Source organism: Natrix helvetica (assembly GCF_964273705.1).
Source record: "Natrix helvetica genome assembly, chromosome: Z".
NCBI lineage: Eukaryota > Metazoa > Chordata > Lepidosauria > Squamata > Natricidae > Natrix > Natrix helvetica.
The window spans coordinates 94,967,090-94,986,965 of record NC_138554.1 but is presented as its reverse complement, the minus strand read 5'-3'; the positions used below and the strand labels follow the sequence as shown (position 1 = coordinate 94,986,965).

At 39.7% G+C, this 19,876-nt stretch overlaps 1 protein-coding gene across 2 annotated transcripts in view; it reads right to left on the bottom strand.

Moving 5' to 3' along the window:
• Positions 1 to 6,568: 6,568 nt before the first annotated feature.
• The window catches only part of EFHB (EF-hand domain family member B), a 36,349-nt gene continuing 23,041 nt past the window's right edge, over positions 6,569 to 19,876 (bottom strand). Inside the window, exons 8-13 of one of the 2 annotated variants that reach the window (XM_081969648.1) lie at positions 16,892 to 16,959; positions 15,798 to 15,952; positions 13,376 to 13,583; positions 11,794 to 12,012; positions 9,963 to 10,144; positions 6,569 to 7,200 (exon numbers count right to left, since the gene is read on the bottom strand). In XM_081969648.1, the coding sequence (XP_081825774.1) occupies positions 7,042 to 7,200; positions 9,963 to 10,144; positions 11,794 to 12,012; positions 13,376 to 13,583; positions 15,798 to 15,952; positions 16,892 to 16,959 (991 nt within the window). In that variant the 3' untranslated portion in view covers positions 6,569 to 7,041. The remainder of the gene's footprint in view (positions 7,201 to 9,962; positions 10,145 to 11,793; positions 12,013 to 13,375; positions 13,584 to 15,797; positions 15,953 to 16,891; positions 16,960 to 19,876) is intronic. The other variant, XM_081969649.1, reaches the window with a different exon arrangement.

The following is a 19,876-nucleotide window of genomic DNA, read 5'->3' as shown; positions in this document are numbered from 1 at the left end:
GACAAAAGGATAGGTGATATTGGATCACCTTGTTGTACACTTCATTCTGTATTGATTTCCAGTTTAAGGTCATTAAGGCAAATTGTTGCCATTGTTTTTTTCATATATTTATTGTTATATGTAAGTAGTTGGGCAACGCCTTAATTATTGCTTGTTGGAGTACTAAGTCAAATGTCTTTTCATAATCAACGAAAGCCATGCACAGAGGCATGATGTACTTGTTGGGCTTTTCAATGACTTGCTGAACAACCTTGATATGATCCATTGTGCTGTAATTATTTGTGAACCCTGCCTGCTCCTTTGGATGCTCTTAATCAGCGTACAGATGGTATTCAACCCCCAACCCCAAAACCACGGATGATCTCCCCCAGCGGCTTCACATATGTGTTGAACAGGAGGGGTGAGAGGACCGACCCCTGCGGCACCCCACAAGTGAGTGACCTCAGGGTCGACCTCTGCCCCCCTGTCAACACACATTGTGACCGGTCGGAGAGGTAGGAGCCGAACCACCGTAAAACGGTGCCTCCGACTCCCATCCCCTCCAGCCGGTGCAATAGGATACCATGGTCGATGGTATCAAAAGCTGCTGAAAGGTCTAATAGGACCAGGATAGAGGAACAACCTCTATCTCTGGCCCTCCAGAGATCATCAACCAGCGCGACCAAGGCTGTCTCTGTGCTGTGCCTGGGTCGGAAGCCGGACTGGCGTGGGTCTAGATATTCGGATTCGTCAAGGTGCCGTGGAAATTGCTGTGCCACCACATTCTCAACAACCTTCGCTAAAAAGGGAAGGTTGGAGACTGGACGATAATTAGCCAGCTCCATTGGGTCCAGTGAAGGCCTCTTGAGTAAGGGCCTCACCACCGCCTCTTTCAAGGCAGTTGGTAAGAAGCCCTCACCCAATGAGGCGTTCACCAGGCCCAGAAGCCAGCCTCGTGTCACCTCCCAGGATGCCAGTACCAGCCAGGAGGGACACGGGTCCATTAAACATGTGGTGGGTCACAGCCGTCCACGCAACCTGTCCAAATCCTCGGGGGCAACAGAGTCAAACTCCTCCCAGAATGGTCTCACAAGACTCACTGTTGACGGCTCGTCCGGCCCACTGGAGGGGGCCCATCCGCTCCGGATCTGAGCAACTTTGTCCTGCAGATATTCCCCAAACTCCTCTGCTCTACCCTGCAAGGGTGCCCCCCGCGTCCCCTGTGACAGGAGAGAGCGGGTCACCCTAAACAGGGCGGCAGGGTGGTTATCCGCAGACGCAATAAGAGCGGCACAATGTCTACATTTGGCCGCTCTCAATGCCACAAGGTAGGTCCGTAAATAGGCTCTTACCTGTGTTCGATCAGACTCGGAGCGTGAGGATCTCCACCTGCTCTCTAGACGTCTCCTATGGCGCTTCATCACCCTCAGCTCCTCGGTATACCAAGGAGCTCGGGTGGATCGCTGCCGCAGGAGAGGTCGCAAAGGCGCAACCCAGTCCAAGGCCCCAGCCACCGCCGTATTCCAGGCGGCCACTAGGTCCTTCGACCGAGCGCGGGTCAGGGCTACAGGTAGTGGCCCAAGTTCTGTCTGGAACCTATCCGGTTCCATCAGGTGCTTGGGGCGGTACCAGCTTGGACAGGCTGGCTCCGCCTCCTCGCGGTGGGGGGTAGTGGCAGGGAAGTCGAGCCGGAGACATGAGTGATCTGACCATGACAGGGGAGTAATGACTAAGTCCCCTATTCCCAGATCACTCGTCCACTGTTCAGATACAAAAATAAGGTCCAGTGTGTGACCGCCCTCGTGTGTGGGGCCCTGAATTAATTGGGTCAGGCCCATGGCTGTCATGGAAGCCATGAACTCCCGAGCCACCTCAGATGCTGCTCCCGTCGACGGCAGGTTGAAGTCCCCCATGACCAAGAGCCTGGGGATCTCAACCGCCGTCTCTGAGATCAGCTCGAGGAGCTCGGGCAGGGCTGCTGATGTATAGTGAGGAGCCAAGTATACAATCAGCAGGCCCAACTGCCTCCCTGGGCCCCATTTCACACCTAGGGATTCACAACCGGGTATCTGAGGAACAGTGAACTCTCTCAGTTCCAGACCATCCCGTATAACTACCGCCACCCCACCACCCTTACCCAGGGCCCGAGGCTGATGGAATGCACGGAAACCCGGTGGGCACATTTCCACGAGGGGTAAACCACCCTCGTGGCCCAACCAGGTCTCCGTTATCCCTGCAAGGTCCAGCTCCCCCTCGGAGATCAACTCGCTAATGAGGGGCGCCTTGTTGGTTACGGACCTTGCATTGCAAAGCATCAGCCACAGGCCCTGGCTCTGTAGTTCCTGACCACCTAGGCTGCGGGGGTTGGTACAAATGACCGGGCGTAGCCAACAGCCACGGTCTCCCAACCGACCTTGTGATCTTCTCTTGTCCTCGCATCCCCCCCTCCCCGCGACCGATGTAATAAAACAACCCTCTACCGGAATAATTTGTTCCCTCTCCCCCCCCACCCCGCTCACTTCCCTCCTGGACTCACCTGTTCGTCTGGCGCTGGCTTCCCTCCCGGCCTGGTTAACCCACCCCCCCTCCCTGGAACCCCCTAAAAACAATGTAAAACATTTGGCTAAAAATCCCCTCAGCTTCCGTTTCTTCCACCTCTCGGGGTTCACAAACCCGTCATCAAGGCAGGCCCTTGTAAGAGCCAAGGGCCATACCTGCGAGAGAGGGGCCTCCCGCAGGCGGAGCAGGTCTAACCTTGAATAAATTGATAGAATATTAAAGCCCAATTGGGTAAGGCTGCTGGTGGTAAAAGTCAATAGCCGGAGGGCTAAGGTCTTAATAGGGAGCTGGAGGCTTTAGTATCCAGATAGTACTTGGAAAGAAGGCGGGGGGGGGGGGAATGTTCAAATATTCCCAAATAGTGGAGCAAGGCAGAGATGTCATAAAAATGGGAGACAGTCTAAGGTGGTTGAAGATAGATATAATTACAGATGTGGGATCCTTAGTGGGGGGGGCATTCTGGGCCCAGCTGTTCTTAATCTAGGCAGTCAGTCAGGCCCATCCATAGCCCTGAAACGGGCCTCCAGTGGCCTCTGAAGTTCTAGGCCATGCCCAGCCATTGTTTTAGTTCTTCTCCTCACTTCTGGTTCCCCAACAGAAGACCATCTGTACGCTGATGATACTCAGCTGTACGTTTCAACCCCAAATCACCCCAGCGAGGCTGTCGAAGTGATGTCCCGGTGTTTGGAAGCCGTCGGGGTCTGGATGGGGGACAACAGACTCAAACTCAACCCCTCCAAGACTGAGTGGCTGTGGCTACCGGCACCTCGGTTCAGTCAGCTGACTCCAACGCTGGCCATAGGGGGTGAATAACTGCCCCCTGTGGAATGGGCATGCAATTTGGGCATCCTCCTAGATGCCCGGCTGTCAATGGACGACCATGTGGCAGCCGTGGCAAGGGGGGCGTTCCACCAGGTTCGCCTGGTGCGCCAATTGCGCCCCCTTCTGGACCGGGATGCCCTACGCATGGTCACTCATGCACTGGTGACGTCTCGCCTGGACTACTGTAATGCTCTCTACATGGGGCTTCCCTTGGGATGCGCACGAAGACTGCAGCTAGTCCAGAACGCAGCCGCGCGGGCAGTCATGGGGAGTACTAGGTACTCCCACGTAACACTGCTCCTGCGCGAGCTGCACTGGCTACCTGTGGTCTTTCGGGTGCGTTTCAAGGTTTTGACCACCATATTTAAAGCGCTCCATGGCATAGGGCCTAGTTACCTGCGGGATCGCATCCTCCCACACACATCCCTGTGGCCAATTCGCTCTCACAGGGAGGGGCTTCTCCTGGTGCCGTCCACTAGGCAATGCCAACGGGCGACACCAAGGAGTAGGGCCTTCTCTGTGATGGGCCCAACCCTCTGGAATGACCTCCCCCCCCCCCCGACATTAGAACCACCACTGACTTCCGCTCCTTCCGGCAGAAACTGAAGACACACCTGTTCCGACTGGCTGGCCTGGCCTAATTTTTAACGTCTACCTCCTGGCATATATATTTCCTACTGGTTTTTTAGGGGACTTAATTTTATAGGACACTGGGGTTTTAAATTCGGTATATTTTAAATTATTCATTTAGCAATTACAGTTCTGTCTATTTTTATCCTCCTCTTATTTATGTATTTATCCATTTAATAATTTTAATTGTTTAAATTTTATTTATGATGTTTTTGATATGGACTGTATACCGCCCCGAGTCCCTTTTGGGAGAGGGGGCGGTCTAGAAGTGCTAATTAAATTAAAATTAAAAAAAAATAATATTCTTAATTATTTAATGTTCTCAATATTCTTTATTGGTGAAAACTGAAAGAAGGCTTATTGGGGGATAGTTCTTTACTGCCTGAAAGAAAGCTTATTGGGCGATAGTTCTTTAAATCATCTTGGGGCCCTTTCTTCTGTATAAGAATCATTTCCGCATTTTTTCATGCATTGGGTACTTTTTTCTCTCTGACACATCTCAGGTATAGTTTTGCTAGTATTTTATATAAACTATGATCACCAGCTTTTAGCATTTCAACTATAACACAGTAGTTTCCTGAACCTTTGTCATTTTTCATTGATTTTTTTGGCACTTGATACTTCCTCCACTAAGATATTTGACATATGCTTTTTTGTGGGTATTGTTACTTTTGAGTGATCTTGATCTTTATACAGCTCTAAAAAAAAAAGAATTTTCCAATTATTTCCAACTTTTCATGATTTGTTTTATATGCGAAGCCATCTTCACATTTTATTGAAAAACCTTATTTATTTATAAGCTTGCATTTTGCTCTATTAACCCTTTTGTTTTCTTCAATTGCCTTTTTCATAAGTTTCACATTAAACTGACACATTTCGTCTTGGATATGTTTACTTATGGTCTTGCAAGCTCAACATACTCCAGTTTATTAGTGAAACTTCTTGTATTCCTGTCCATTGTTTTTTCATTAAAATATTAGTTTCATCAGAGGTTTTTAATTGTATGAAGGTTTTTCTGGCAATGCTATAGTGGTAGCAGATTCAAGGATATTTTTGACTATTTGTTCATTTTGGTCTGTAATGTTCATCTCTTCCAAATTTTGCAGTAGAGCAAAGTAATTTGATACATTAATCTCAAAATCGCTGGTCTCCTCTAACAGCTTATTACTATTTTTGTTTTTTGTGAAGTATCATTTTCATATGCTCTTTTCAACAGTCTATCTTCACTTTAGCTCATACAATTCTATGGTTACTTCCAATGTTAAAATGATAGATGACAGTTCAATTGTAGAATATGGTTTTATCACTTGACATGATATAGGACCGGGACCGGGATGCCTATTGGACCGGGATGCCTTATGCACAGTCACTCATGCGCTGGACTACTGCAATGCTCTCTACATGGGGCTTCCCTTGAGATGCACTCGGAGACTGCAGTTGGTCCAGAATGCGGCCGCGCGGGTGATTATGGGGAGTACTAGGTACTCCCATGTAACACCTCTCCTGCGCGAGCTGCACTGGCTTCCTGTGGTCTATCGGGTGTGTTTCAAGCTTCTGATAACGATCTTTAAAGCGCTGCATGGCACAGGACCTAGTTATCTGCGGGATCGCATCCTGCCCCATACATCCCTACGACCAATTCGCTCGCACAGAGAGGGACTTCTCCAGGTGCCGTCCACCAAACAGTGTCGGGGGGCGACGCCTAGGAGCAGAGCCCTCTCTGTGGCGGGCCCAGCCCTGTGGAATGACCTCCCCCCTGATATCAGGATTACCTCTGATCTCCGCTCCTTCCGTGTAAAGCTCAAGACCCACCTCTTCCAATTAGCTGGCCTGGCTCAACCATAGTTTTATCCTATTGCTCCTGACGGGTTTTTTTAAATTTTGTAATTTTAACTGAGGGTGTTTTAAATAGTTATTTTAATTCTATTTTATATATATTTTATGAGTGTTACCTCCTCCATGTACATGTACGTGTATGTGTTTATTTGTATTTGTATATGTATTGTATATATATGTATATTGCATGTGTTTTATTGTACGCCGCCCCGAGTCCTTTTGGAGAGGGTGCGGCTAACAAATTAAATTTCATTTCATTTCATTTCATATAGTTAGTTCCACTTGTGTACGCAGATAGACTCTTCCATGTCCATTTTCTGCTAGATTTTTTCTTATGAGTTTATGATATAAAGTTACTAATCATCAGCAATATCTACTAGTCTGTCACCTCTATTATCTCATTCACCACTTTTGGGGCCAGTCATTTTTTTCCAGGTATTGTCCTTCCTATTGTTGCATTAAAGTCATCCATTAGTATTTTGCATTGGCATTTTTGTCTTGAAGGAGGGCCATATCATCATAAAAACTCTTCAACCTCATCAGCACTATAGCTTATTGTTGGTGCATAAGCTTGGATAATTTGAACCTGTTTATTGTTTATAATGGAATGATGCATTGGGCTATTCTGATATACTTGCAATATATATTTTTACACACACACACACACACACACACACAAACACAAACACACACGGGGGAGAAGATAGAAATTTCATGCAAGAAGAATTCATGACTAGCCTAGTAAATTGTTTGTTTATGTACAGTAGGTTCACAGCATTTAATGACAGAAACAACTATGATCAATGTCATTTGATTTTGTGTAAAGGCCTATCAATGAATATATGCAGACATAATTCGTAAAAGCAACACATTTGTTGAGTAAGATAGAACATTTATAATAGTTCTGAAATTAACAGTTTTTGCCTAATGATTATTCTGACAAATTTTCTACCATATTCTAGTATTTTTTTTAACAATGGGTATCTGATACTGTTTTGGGTCTCATAATACACAATACACATTTCTTCTTTCTGGCTGTTTAATACTTTTTAAAAATGCATCTCTAAATGAATATGAAATCAAATTTAATATTTTTCAGTAAATAAATGTCTTTATATGCACAATTGTCTCAAAACCAGGTCATAACAGGAAAATTCACTGCAGTAAGAAAATATTTAAACCATAAATATCACATAATTCAAAAGAAAGTCTTTATCAGCTGGTCAAGTGTAATGCCTGCATCTCATCTAGTACATTTCTGATGGATTCTACACAAACTTTTCCTCTGTGATCTTTCAGGCAGGCCTGCCTCCATACTTCATCAAAGCTTTCATCTGAAAGTTTCACACCAATGTTGCGCAAAATTTCTGAAATCTGTGAAATAATATATAATATTCTTAAGAGTTTGGAATTTTCATATGCACGCGCATATACAAAATTATCCATGTATGTCTCTCTGGTCATAGTCCAACACTATCTCAAAAGTAGACAAAAACTGGAGCTTTCTGGGATTATTTTATTTCTAAGCTGATAGCCATGGAATAGTTAAGATTCCATATTGAAAGTCAAAGTGCAATTGAGTGGGTATACATGCCAACTTGTCAGAAAAAACAAAATCATGCATTCAATTTATTAGTTATTTGACCACTTGAAACACTAATGACTCTAAATAGTGTACATACTGGTCATCCATAAATCAGATTAAAAATATAAAGATCAAACTATCTCAGCATATAGGTACCGGATTTTCTTTTGAGTATAAGACGCACCCTTTTCCCTCAAAAAAGAGGGTAAAAAATTGGGTGCATCTTATACACTGAATACAGCATTTTTGGCCTCCCGAAACTCCACCCCTTCACCAAAATAGGCCTAGCCTTTAGGAGGCTTCCAGAGTGCTCCTAGGGGCTGGGAGGGCAGAAATGAGTGGAAATTGGGCTGCTATTTGCTCTTTTTGCCCCTCCATCCCACAGGAGCACACTACAAGCCTTTTAAAGGCTATTCATGCCCTTTTTTTGACAAAAAATGGGCCGTTTTTGTGAGGTCCGCAGAATGCAAAAACTTTTAATTTGCCTCTTCAAAATCTTGGTGCGTCTTATGCTCTGGTGCGTCTTATACTCCAAAAAATATGGTAATCCTTGACAAACAAGGATGGGGTCTGGCAATTTTGGTCATATATTGTAATAGTCATAAAATGGTTCAATCACATGATCAATCCAATTTTACAACTTTTTTGTGATAGTCATTAAGTAATCACTATGGTCATTAAGCAAACACTACAGTCATTAAGTGAACCAATGGTTTACTATAGATATGGTTTTGCTGAAATCTGGAAGTAAGTTCTGACATAGGCTGTCATAAACCGCGGTGACCATGGGACACTGCAATTGGCTGTGAATATGGCTGAGTGCTCGAAATTTAGTCATGTGGGGGATGGTGAGGGAGCCCAACAATAAAAACTTTGAATCTGGGTCCTAAGTCCCCTTTTTCAGATCAGTTGTAATTTTGAATGGTTACCAAGTCAAGGAGTACCCATATATCAAATAAATATGCAACTTCACTTACTCTACCAAAGTCCAGAATCTTATGGCAGACAAAACAATATTATCAAACCCAATTCCCAAGACTCTATTAAAAAGATTAGGTAAGATTAGCTAGCCTCTGTACACCATCCAAGAAAGAGTAATTTTGGTTAGATTTCCCTCATTTCCACCCCCTTCTATAAAGAAGAACTTGGTGCTCCTCCCGCCAATTGATCAGAAAGAAGCATTTTCTAGTTTCTGTTATTAACTAGAGCAGTGTTTTTCAACCTTGGCAACTTTAAGATACCGGTATGTGGATCTCAACTCCTTGAATTCCCTAGCCAGCCATGCCAACTATGTTTTCCCATGAGCTGGAGAATTTTGGGAGTTGAAGTCCATACATCTTAAATGTACCAAGATTGAAAACTATTGGTCTACAGCAGTGGTGAAATTCAATTTTTTTTACTGTCTGTTCTGTGGGTGTCGCTTGGCGGGCATGACAGAGGAAGGATACTGCAAAATCTCCATTCCCATCCCACACCAGCGGAAGGATATTGCAAAATCTCCATTCTCATTCCATTCTGGGGCCAGACAGAGGTGGTAGTTCTCCAAACTATTCAAGATTTCCACTACCAGTTCTCCAGAACCTGTCAGAACCTGCTGAATTTCACGCCTGGTCTACAGGGCTAAAAACAAGTAAACCCGAGGAAGAAAATTTAGGATAAGAAGAAGCAAAGCCTGGCCCTATTCATCTTTCTTTTTTAGTTCTTCAATTGTCTTGTGGAGATTCTCAGTCATCCAGGTCACAATTATCTCAAAGGTGTTTTTTTAAGGCAACTGAACTGGGTTTTTTTCCTTGAGGAAGAACAAAATATCTCACTTCTTATCCAAGAAGCTTCATCAGTTGTGATGGGGGAATTGTGGGGGAGGGAATGGAGTAATAGGTACTGATAGTTGAGACTGTATGGTGGGGAATGGAAGGATAGGTTTTGACTGGATGGTGGGGGGAGGAGAAAATGAAAGGATTGTATTTCTTTGCAGTCATCTGGTCATTAGCACTCTCCCTAAGAGCTGTTTAGGCCACTTGTGGGTTTATCTTTGCTCTCAGGGTCCTCTGAATCTGAGTACAATGGGTTGTAGAATCTTCCTGGAATTGCTGCAAGGGCTGCATTGTAGACTGTAGAGGGTTGCACAATGTTAATATAAATGACTTCTTTTACCCCTTGTTTAAAGTCCATATTTTTGATCCCCCTCCATCCAATCTCAGCCCTCAGTACCTATCCTTCCATCCAGCCCTGCCATCACAACTGGTGAAGCTTCTTGGATGAGAAGTGAAACCTTCAGTTCTTCTTCAAAGAAAAAAAACAGTCCAGTTTCCTTTTGAAAAAGCACCCTTCAGATAGTTCTTTTTCCATTTGTATTATGTTTAATACATGAAATCTGTAATTGAGGATAACTTATTTTTAGTGTGAAATCTTTTCTGTTAAACTAGTTGTACTCAAGACTGGTACTACACAAGACAATGATCATAGATTTTTAACAGGAATGTCTCCTACTTTCTATGATTTTCCAGCAGCTGATAAGACAAATTATGTTGCATCTTTAATATATATCTACCTCTTCCTTTGATCTTATCCTGAAGAAGTCTTTCTCATACACTCCTTTTTTATTATGGATAGAGGGGTATAACAGTGCATACATAGTTGCTTGATCCCCATAATTAGTGGTGTCACTGATACGACGAAAACGAGGAGCCGGAATGTCTGAACGAATGGTTGGAATACCATATAAGGGGTAAACTGTGTGAAAACATATTTTAAAAAGAGAGGAGAAAAGCATTATGTTACAGGTAGGAATAACAAAACTAGATTCACCAAACAAGCATATTCTTTTTAAAGCTCCTTTTCCAAACCAGGTGGTTTTTTTTTTTAAACCCATTGAAGATAATAGCTTGTTTTTATTTTTGTATGATTTAAAAAATTTTGTTATATGATGTCTATCTACAATTAGAGATAGGAATATCAGTGGTAGTCAGTGGTTTCAAAATGTAAGCACAACCACTATACACATAAAAAGAGGAGATGCGTCAGTCACTGGGTCAAGCCCACAATTTTATAATATTGACATCACTAATTAGAGGCATAACTAAACAAGTAGCAGCAAAAAAACAAAGTTTTCAAAATACACTGATCTTGGTAGGAGGGAACAACATCTTGAAACTAGAAACTGGAAACTAACTACTGCCTAGTTAAAGTCCTCCAAAATGGCCAAGATGCTTTTGAAAGGAATAATATCAGTGACCTTCTTATTTTTGTTTTTCATTTAAAATATTTTCTCACTGTGAGAAAAGTAATTTATATCAGTTCAAAAGGCTGATCTAGGTCAGCAGTGATGTGGATGATTAGGAAGGTTTTAGATTTGAAATCTCTTCCATCATTCCTACTGCTTTATCCCTGCCATTCCAGATGTCAGATACAGATAGCCTCAGAGGCTTATGGGGGGGGGGGGAATAGATGACTGGTGGAACGAATATTTTATATCTGAAATTATGGTCTTTGGATCTCCTTCTCCAAAGAGAGGAGATCAAAAGATCCTGTGCTCTGGACATAGGACTACAGTCTTAATGTCCCTCTGAAATCAGAACTTTCATTGTTCTTAAATTTTGCCTGAATCATGCACTGTGTTTGCAACCTACTCCAACTCGTACTCATGCTATTAGTCTGTCTTTTTCCAGAAAATATGCATTTCAAATGTTTGACCTAACTCTACAGTACTATCTAATTTTTGTATATTTTACTTGAACACTTTAAGGATAAACACATGCAATACCTGCTTACAAACAGTTTCTTACTGAGTTTCTTACTGAGGATGTGTTTCAGGAATACCCCAATCTCAGTCTACAATGGGCTTATGGAGATGACTATAAACTTCATTATGAATGATGTGATGAAGAAATCAGTGTGATGAAGGGCCTCCAGCATTCTCAGTAACAAACCATGGTGCTTCAATAAACAGTTTAGCAATTGCTCTTTTAAAAATCTTTAGAGATGAGACATAAAAATCTCCCTTAAGTTATATTAGACTTCTGAGGGTCAGGATGAATTAAATACTGCTGTTTGAAAGGCAGACCATTAGAAAATCCCAGGCTAGAAAATGGAAAACTAACAAAATGTCCTAGAAGACAATGAAAAACCATCTATATGTTATTGTCAAGAAAGCAAGACAAAATTATTCATGTAATCAGGAGGAATCAAACTTGGTTTGAGGAAGTATGTCCCTTTAAAAAAATGATATAACTACCATACAGATTCTATATTCTCTTTCAAAACAACTAAAGAAAACAAGCCAGCAACAACAGATCTTTAGGAGACTGATTAATGAATATGTTAGTGATAGTTTTAAACATTTACAACCTGGTTGTAAAACAATATATAAATGCTTTACATACATGATGTGGGAATACCACCTACAACTGCATTATATTGAGAAGATGTTGTACGATAATCAGAAAATACACGATCAGTTGGTCTTGACAGTGTTCTAGATGTTTTTTCTAAACTTCCTGGTTCCATGTGTACAATATCATCCTGCTTTAGCAGAGCATTTTCATTAGCTTTAATTTCTGAATCATATGCTGGAATAAGGTCAAAAGGAGCTGGTCTTTTTCCTGTGAACAATGAATGAAAAGAAAAAGTTTAAAGGTTACTTTTATGGAGTGACATAAAACTATAAAATAGCACAAAAATAGTAGCTTTAGGAAGCTCTAAAATAAGATCTAAAGCAGGGGTGTCAAATTCGATTGCGTCATGTGACATCACATGACGTATCATGACAGTTTTTGCCTTTGTGGAGCTGGGGTGGCCGTGGCCTGCATGTGATGCATCCAGCCAGCAGGCCACCAGTTTGACACCCCTGATCTAAGGCCATAAACAAGATACTTTTTAAAAAAGAAGAAATAATGGTGTTATGAACACTTAAAAATAAGGGTCCACTTTCAACATGTCAAAAGAAGAAAAATATTCACATATATGGATACAAAAGTAGCCTTGTTTTTGATTGATTTAAATAATTTCAGAAATTTATAAGGCTGCTCAACTCTATAATGACTTGGGGAGGGGGTGTATAATACAATTGATATTCAACAATAAAAGTACAATTCATCCAAACACAGAAGAAAAGCAACCACTAAAAGTCAATCAAATCCATATTAACCCAGCACTTGGGGAAAGAATCAGATTTTCAGAACAATTTTAAACATGGCCAGGATGGAGGTCAAACCTATCTACTTGTTAGTTCCTGAGGTGGTAGTGGAATACCCTGTAACTGCCAGGGAGGTAGTGGTGCCCTCTGAATGCTAGAGTATCAAAGAATCACTCCTTCCAGATGAAGGGAAAAGTAGAACCAGCCAAGGCTTCTTCTTGAATGATGACAAAGTAGCTGAATGGAACTCCACTGTTGTCTTCCCTCTCCCTATTCTACTCTGATATGGTCTACTTTAATAGAAATAAAAAATTAAGGAGAAAAAGAGTGCTGATTTTATTATAAGTGCCCCCCACAGCCTTCAGAGTCATTGTGGAAAATTAAACTATCAGCAATAGTTCTTGTCAGCAACAATGTATTTTTCATCTATTGCTGAAGGACATTAGTCACCTGAATTTAATGGAAGAGGAGGGGAAAGAATGAAAGGGGTTTAAAAAGCCTTCTCCAGCTTTTTCTCCAGAGTTTTTGAGCTGTCCAGCTGTATAATTCTGAGCATTTTCACCCCGAGGGATGTTTGAAGTCCCTATAGCCAGGGGGTGCCAAACTTGGACCCAGTCATTTCACATCACTGTCTAAAACCAAAAGAAATAAATCCTTTGCAAGGTCCGCATGCAAGACTCAATTTTAATCCAAAAGAAAAAAATGGTTATTCTTGATTACTACAAATTCTAAATCTTCAGTTTACTTTATTAAATACTCAAGAAACTTAAGTTCACTGTATTCGTATCAGATTTAATGATATAAATTATCATTTAATGTTGGTCACATACCTTTTGTTATTATTTTTTCTTCATACTCTTGAATAGCCATTTTGTCTTTCCAGTTAAGAAAATTTACAAACTCCAAATAATTTATAAAACCATCTTTATCCAAATCACAGTAATTAAATAAAGAATCCAAAAGTTCATCATCCAAGTCCAGGTTAAGCTGAAAGCATGCCTTTTTCAAATCCTCTCTGCTTATTTTTCGATCACCATCCTGATTAAAGATGATAATATGACTTTTAAAAACAAATTCCTTTGTGCTAATTTCCCCATAGATTTGCTAAGTAATACAAGAAATTATAGTAGAGATTGAATATAAATTAAAACATAGGGTGCAAACATAAATTGAATTAAAGAGCCAACTGAAATAATATTTTAGATGAACAAATGTCAACCAATGTACTTTATCAGTTCAATATGAAGGAATACAACAGATGACATAAGGACTTCTTTCAAACTGAGGTACAAAATTAGAGTTTAATATGTTTAAAACTATTTGAAAGATTAGTGCTTACAAATAACTTTGTTTTTCTAGTTGTATAGACTGAATTCTTTCAACATTAAAAAAATGTTGAAAGACTAACTGAAGCTGAGCTCAAATCCTGACTAATTGACTAGTTCCATGTAATTTGCTTGGTAATACTAAGTAAGTATTTTGTCACTACTTTCTTCTGGGAATATTTTTTTTCCTTTCTTTTCCTTACCTAGCCTATAACCATAAAAACCCATAAAAACAAAAGACTACTTAAAATTGTTTTCATTATGAGTTATAATACAATACAATACAATACAATACAATACAATACAATAGTAGAGTTAGAAGGGACCTTGGAGGTCTTCTAGTCCAACCCCCTGAAGAATTAATATTCTTATAATTAATATTATAAGAATATTAATATCAATATACATTCACACCTTTTAAAAACTGCCAGCCTTTTTAGACGCATGCAATATGTTTGAATATTATTATAATATAATAATTAATTAAATGATTTAAAGTATTTTAATTAAAAATAACTTGTTTTTTTACACAAAATTGCAGCATTTACTGTATGTTTAATGTCCTGCCTTTTTTTTTTACATAGTCCCCATCAAAATTACATATTTTTTATTGTCATCCCTATTTTCTTGGTTTTCTTTTTCAGGATCAACTGATTCAGCTCAATTCTGCCACCAGCTGGGGCATTTTGAATTACTCACAGAATAAGCTTCAGTTGCTTCAATACAAGAGAACTATCTGTACACTATTTTCCATTGTAGCATAAAAAAACCAGGCTGCCGGTCCAACTGTGTGTACATCACCTCGAGATCAGCATCTAAACCACTGCTATTCAATGATGCTTCTATAACTTGTTTTTATTTAACACAAATTCACACAAACCAGGTTAGTGTCATTTACATTCTGGATAGATAGATAGATAGATGATAGATGATAGATAGATAGATAGATAGATAGATAGATAGATAGATAGATAGATAGATAGATAGATAGATAGATAGATGATAGATAGATAGATAGATAGATAGATAGATAGATGATAGATAGATAGACGCCTGAGATGAAATAAGAAGAGATTCATCTGCTCATGGTTGAAAAAAAATCTGTGACTCCAGCCATCATTCTGAAACATGAATGATGCTAGGTACCATAACATTTGAGTAACAACAGATTTGTATGTTGCATAGTACCAATTTGTATACCATTTTTTCCATAGCTGTTCTCCAATTAGTTCACAGCAAGTTTAAGTACAATAATCATAAATAATTTAAAACAGGGCAGAATGTAAGCATGGGATAGGCCAATGTAATTAACATCAGCATTCCCACAATATTTGTTGGATTACCTCTCTCTGAGGGTATCTGCTCACACCAGGTTGGGAAAGGAAGGCATGATCCTTTCCCTTAAATGCTGCCATCCAATGTGGCAGTATTTTTGCCTTTTTCACAGAAGCCCTGTGGAAGCTCTTGGATCCAAGACCCCTATTCTTTTACCCTTCCATAAAAGGCTGATTCCCTGAATTGCTATACAAGTTTTTTTAAAAAATATATAAAGAACTACTATAATACAAACCCTTTCATTTGATTATTCTTATTAAGAAATGTAACATTGAGATTGGGTATACAACAGAAATGAACATTATAACCAAACAATAGACATTTTAAACCTGAAATCCTCATAAATCAGGATGAAATCCTCTTCGCTGGGATATGTGTAAGACACCAAGATTCATTAATCTGCATAATAACCTACTGTATGTCCTAACTATAGTGGGAAGATGCAGTAAATTTCATCTTAGTGGAAGGGACTAGACAACTGAGTAATAAATAGAAACATTTTACTTTTGGCTGCAGGATTTAGAATACTGGAGTCTAAAGCTTCATACATCATTCACAAAAAAACTTGTTATGCTAATAAAAAGTCAGTTACCTTATCATAATGGCGAAATGCATGCAATAAAGTATCAAAGTTGTGGTAATTTGCCTTTTTCAAATTTTGTCTAAGTGCAGTAAAAACAGCACGTTCTCTGTCTTTAGTCTTAAGATATTCACTTGGAAGTCGGTTATGAAGAAGGTCCCCAACACCTACATAAGAGATATATTCCATCAAACTTTTCTTGACCATATATAACTGCTCTGTGATACTTCCACAATGCTGTTCTCAAAGTGAATTGCACCATAATACAAATATATCCAGATTGGCTTTATTGGTAGACAAATAGCTATGATGCTGTTTTCATGTTTCTATTTTAAATGTCTATATTTTAAATTACATCCATCCATCAATAAATGTACAAGGAACATTAAAAAGAGTACACTAATAACAACAAAGTAAATCAGTTAAATGTAATAAAAAGTTAAGGAAATGACAGGAAGCAAGAAAAGTAAGGGTAACAGAAAGAAAAAGAAGATACTATCCAGGTATTGCGATTCAAATAATATATTTGAAATGCTTAGTGAATATAAGCTGAGAAAATAAGGTCATCTTAGACCTTATTTATACTTATATAAGTAGGACATCACCACAAAAATATTTTTTTGTTGATTACTTCCTATTTATATCAGAAGGAACATATGCTAATCACACATGAAAAGGGCCTCTGAGAATAATCATAATGTAAGCAAATACATATGGAGGCAGATATATCTCCAGTTACCCATGTCACAAATAATTCAATTTATGGGCAAACATCAGTTTTTGGAACTCTGCTAAGGAGCAACTGAACAACAAATTAAGAAGCACAATATTGTTCTTGCAATTTATAGACTAGCAGATAAGGGATGAAACAAAATATTTTGAGGTTATGAAAGTGAGCCTTGAATTTTCTTATAACATTAACTCTAATCTAGCATGGCCCATGCCAAAAGACTATTAAAATAAAGCCCTGGAACACATAAGGTTGCCCATTTTAGAATAGATGTACCAACCTCATCACAGAGAAGAAGAGAGCATTAATTTTCAGATAATAAAATAAAGTTAATGTAATATTTGAAAAACATAAGAGAAGCTATTTTTATGCTTGCCATATTCTTCAGGCCGAATAAGTATTCCAAATGTGTGGTCTGGAGGAACATTAAGCGTATCTGCTATGCTGAAAATGAAAAGAATTGTTTTCAGTGACGTGTAATCTTTGTTTTAAATATAAAAGCTCTTTTGATTTGTCAGAGAAAATTCTTTAATGAAATATAGCTAAAGAGATTATAGTGAAGCCACCATGCTTTGGGTTTCCTTGCCTACTCTGTATCATCATCCATAAATCAATAAAACACAATAGAATTGTGAGATTTTGTTCTACAATGTACTTTTTATCACTCAGAAAACTGGGATAGAGAATAACATACAGAATATATCTTTTATGAGTCTTTGTGCCCTTGATTTATTAATTGAAAGCTATTAAATATTCTGTTCATTCATTGTTTTCTTTATATCTTGCTTTTTTTTCTCCAAGAAATAATCCTGACAGATGGGAACTGAAAGGATTTCAGGATATAATCCAACAGGCATATCCATATAATTGGCTTTGCCTTTTGGAGCAGCTATCCTGAAAAAACAAAACAAAACAGAACATCCTTCCCCCAAGATCTCACATCTCTCAAATTTTCAAATGTGCCCACTGGTCCAAGTTTGTAATCCCTGGGCAATACTGAGAAAAAATAAATCTAACCAAATTTGTCTGATTTTCTTTCCTTTGTTTTTATTGACTACCTTTACTTTGTTTCTACCAGTTATTCTTTCAGCATTTTGCATAAAATTGTTCACCCTAACAGAAAATAGCACAGTGTGTGTGTGTGTGTGTGTGTGTGTGTGTGTGTGTGTACACCGGTATGTATATGTACATGTACATGTATACATATGCATGTGGTAGTGGTAAAGATTTCTCCTCCAGTCGTGTCCCAATCTAGAGTGCAGTGCTCATCTCCGTTTCTTGACTGAGAGGGCCAGCATTGTCTAAAGACATTTTCAATGGTCATGTTGTCAGCATGGCTATATGCAAAGGCGCATAGAATACTATAACCTTTCTACCAAAGTGGTACCTATTAATGTACTTGCATTTGCATGCTTTTGAATTGCTAGTGGGCAGAAGCTGGGGCAGGAACTTTGTATGGTGCGCAGGTCTTGAAACCAAACTGTCAGCTTTCCAACTGACAAGCTTAGCTTCTTTAATCACTGTGCCATCATGCCCCTGTGTGTGTAGGTGTGTGTGCGCGCACATTATGTATATACATTATATAATATTGATACACACATACATACATACATACATACATACATACATACATACATACATACATACATACATACATACATATATATATATATATATATATATATATATATATATATATGCTGGTTTTGTTGTATTCGGGTCTTTTCCCGTGTAAGGTTGAGATTGTCTTTGCAACGTTTCGGCAGGATCACACCTGCCATCTTCAAGCTGTGGGCTTAAAATGGGAACGGAGCTGCCGTCTTTCTGTAAGTCTTGGTGGGAGGGGATGGGGTGGTGGCTTTGTTTCAGTAAGTGGAATGATTGGTTGTGTGGTTGTATCATGATTGGTAGATTGGTGCTGATTGGTGCAGGTTGTGTGTGCATTGTTGTTTTGTATTTTAACGGCTTGGGTGGTGGGTGGTGTTCGTTTGTTGGCTAGGGCTGGTTTCCAGATGTTTGGTAGGCGGGAGGTATCATCACGTTTGTTCATGCTGTGGGGGTGTTTCTCTATTTCGATGGCTTCCATGATTATTCTCTCGTGGAGGTGTTCTGTTTTGGAGATTAACCTGGCTCCTTCAAAGTTGATTTCGTGTCCTGTAGCTTTAAGGTGCTGGAAAAGGGAAGAAGTTTTTTCTTTTTTTCTTACTGCATTTTTGTGTTCTGTGATGCGTGCATTTATTCTCCTGTTTGTTTGTCCTATGTATATTGCTGGGCAGATTTCACCACCCTGCACAGATCAACTCTGTAGCCAAGACCCTCACCTCCAGAACCAAACACCTAGCCGACAAAGACCACCTGAAAACTGAATTACACAAACTCACAAATGTATTAATCTCCAATGGATTCCAAAGAAAAACAATCACCAACCTAATCCAAAAGGAGACTCCCCCAAAAAACCAAGATACAGAACAGGAAAATGGCATCGCCCTCCTCCCTTACATCAAAGGCACCACAGATAAAATCAGCAAAATTCTCCACAAGCACAATATCAGGACAGCCTTCACCACTGACCAAAAAATAGCCAACATCTTAAGAAACCCCAAAGACAAAATCCAGCTAGAAAACCAAGGAGTCTACGAAATACCATGCAAAATCTGCCCAGCAATATACATAGGACAAACAAACAGGAGAATAAATGCACGCATCACAGAACACAAAAATGCAGTAAGAAAAAAAGAAAAAACTTCTTCCCTTTTCCAGCACCTTAAAGCTACAGGACACGAAATCAACTTTGAAGGAGCCAGGTTAATCTCCAAAACAGAACACCTCCACAAGAGAATAATCATGGAAGCCATCGAAATAGAGAAACACCCCCACAGCATGAACAAACGTGATGATACCTCCCGCCTACCAAACATCTGGAAACCAGCCCTAGCCAACAAACGAACACCACCCACCACCCAAGCCGTTAAAATACAAAACAACAATGCACACACAACCTGCACCAATCAGCACCAATCTACCAATCATGATACAACCACACAACCAATCATTCCACTTACTGAAACAAAGCCACCACCCCATCCCCTCCCACCAAGACTTACAGAAAGACGGCAGCTCCGTTCCCATTTTAAGCCCACAGCTTGAAGATGGCAGGTGTGATCCTGCCGAAACGTTGCAAAGACAATCTCAACCTTACACGGGAAAAGACCCGAATACAACAAAACCAGCATACCTACACCCGTGAAAATCTACGAAAACAATATATATATATATATATATATATATATATATATATATATATATATATATATATATATATATATATATATATATATATATATATATATATATATATATA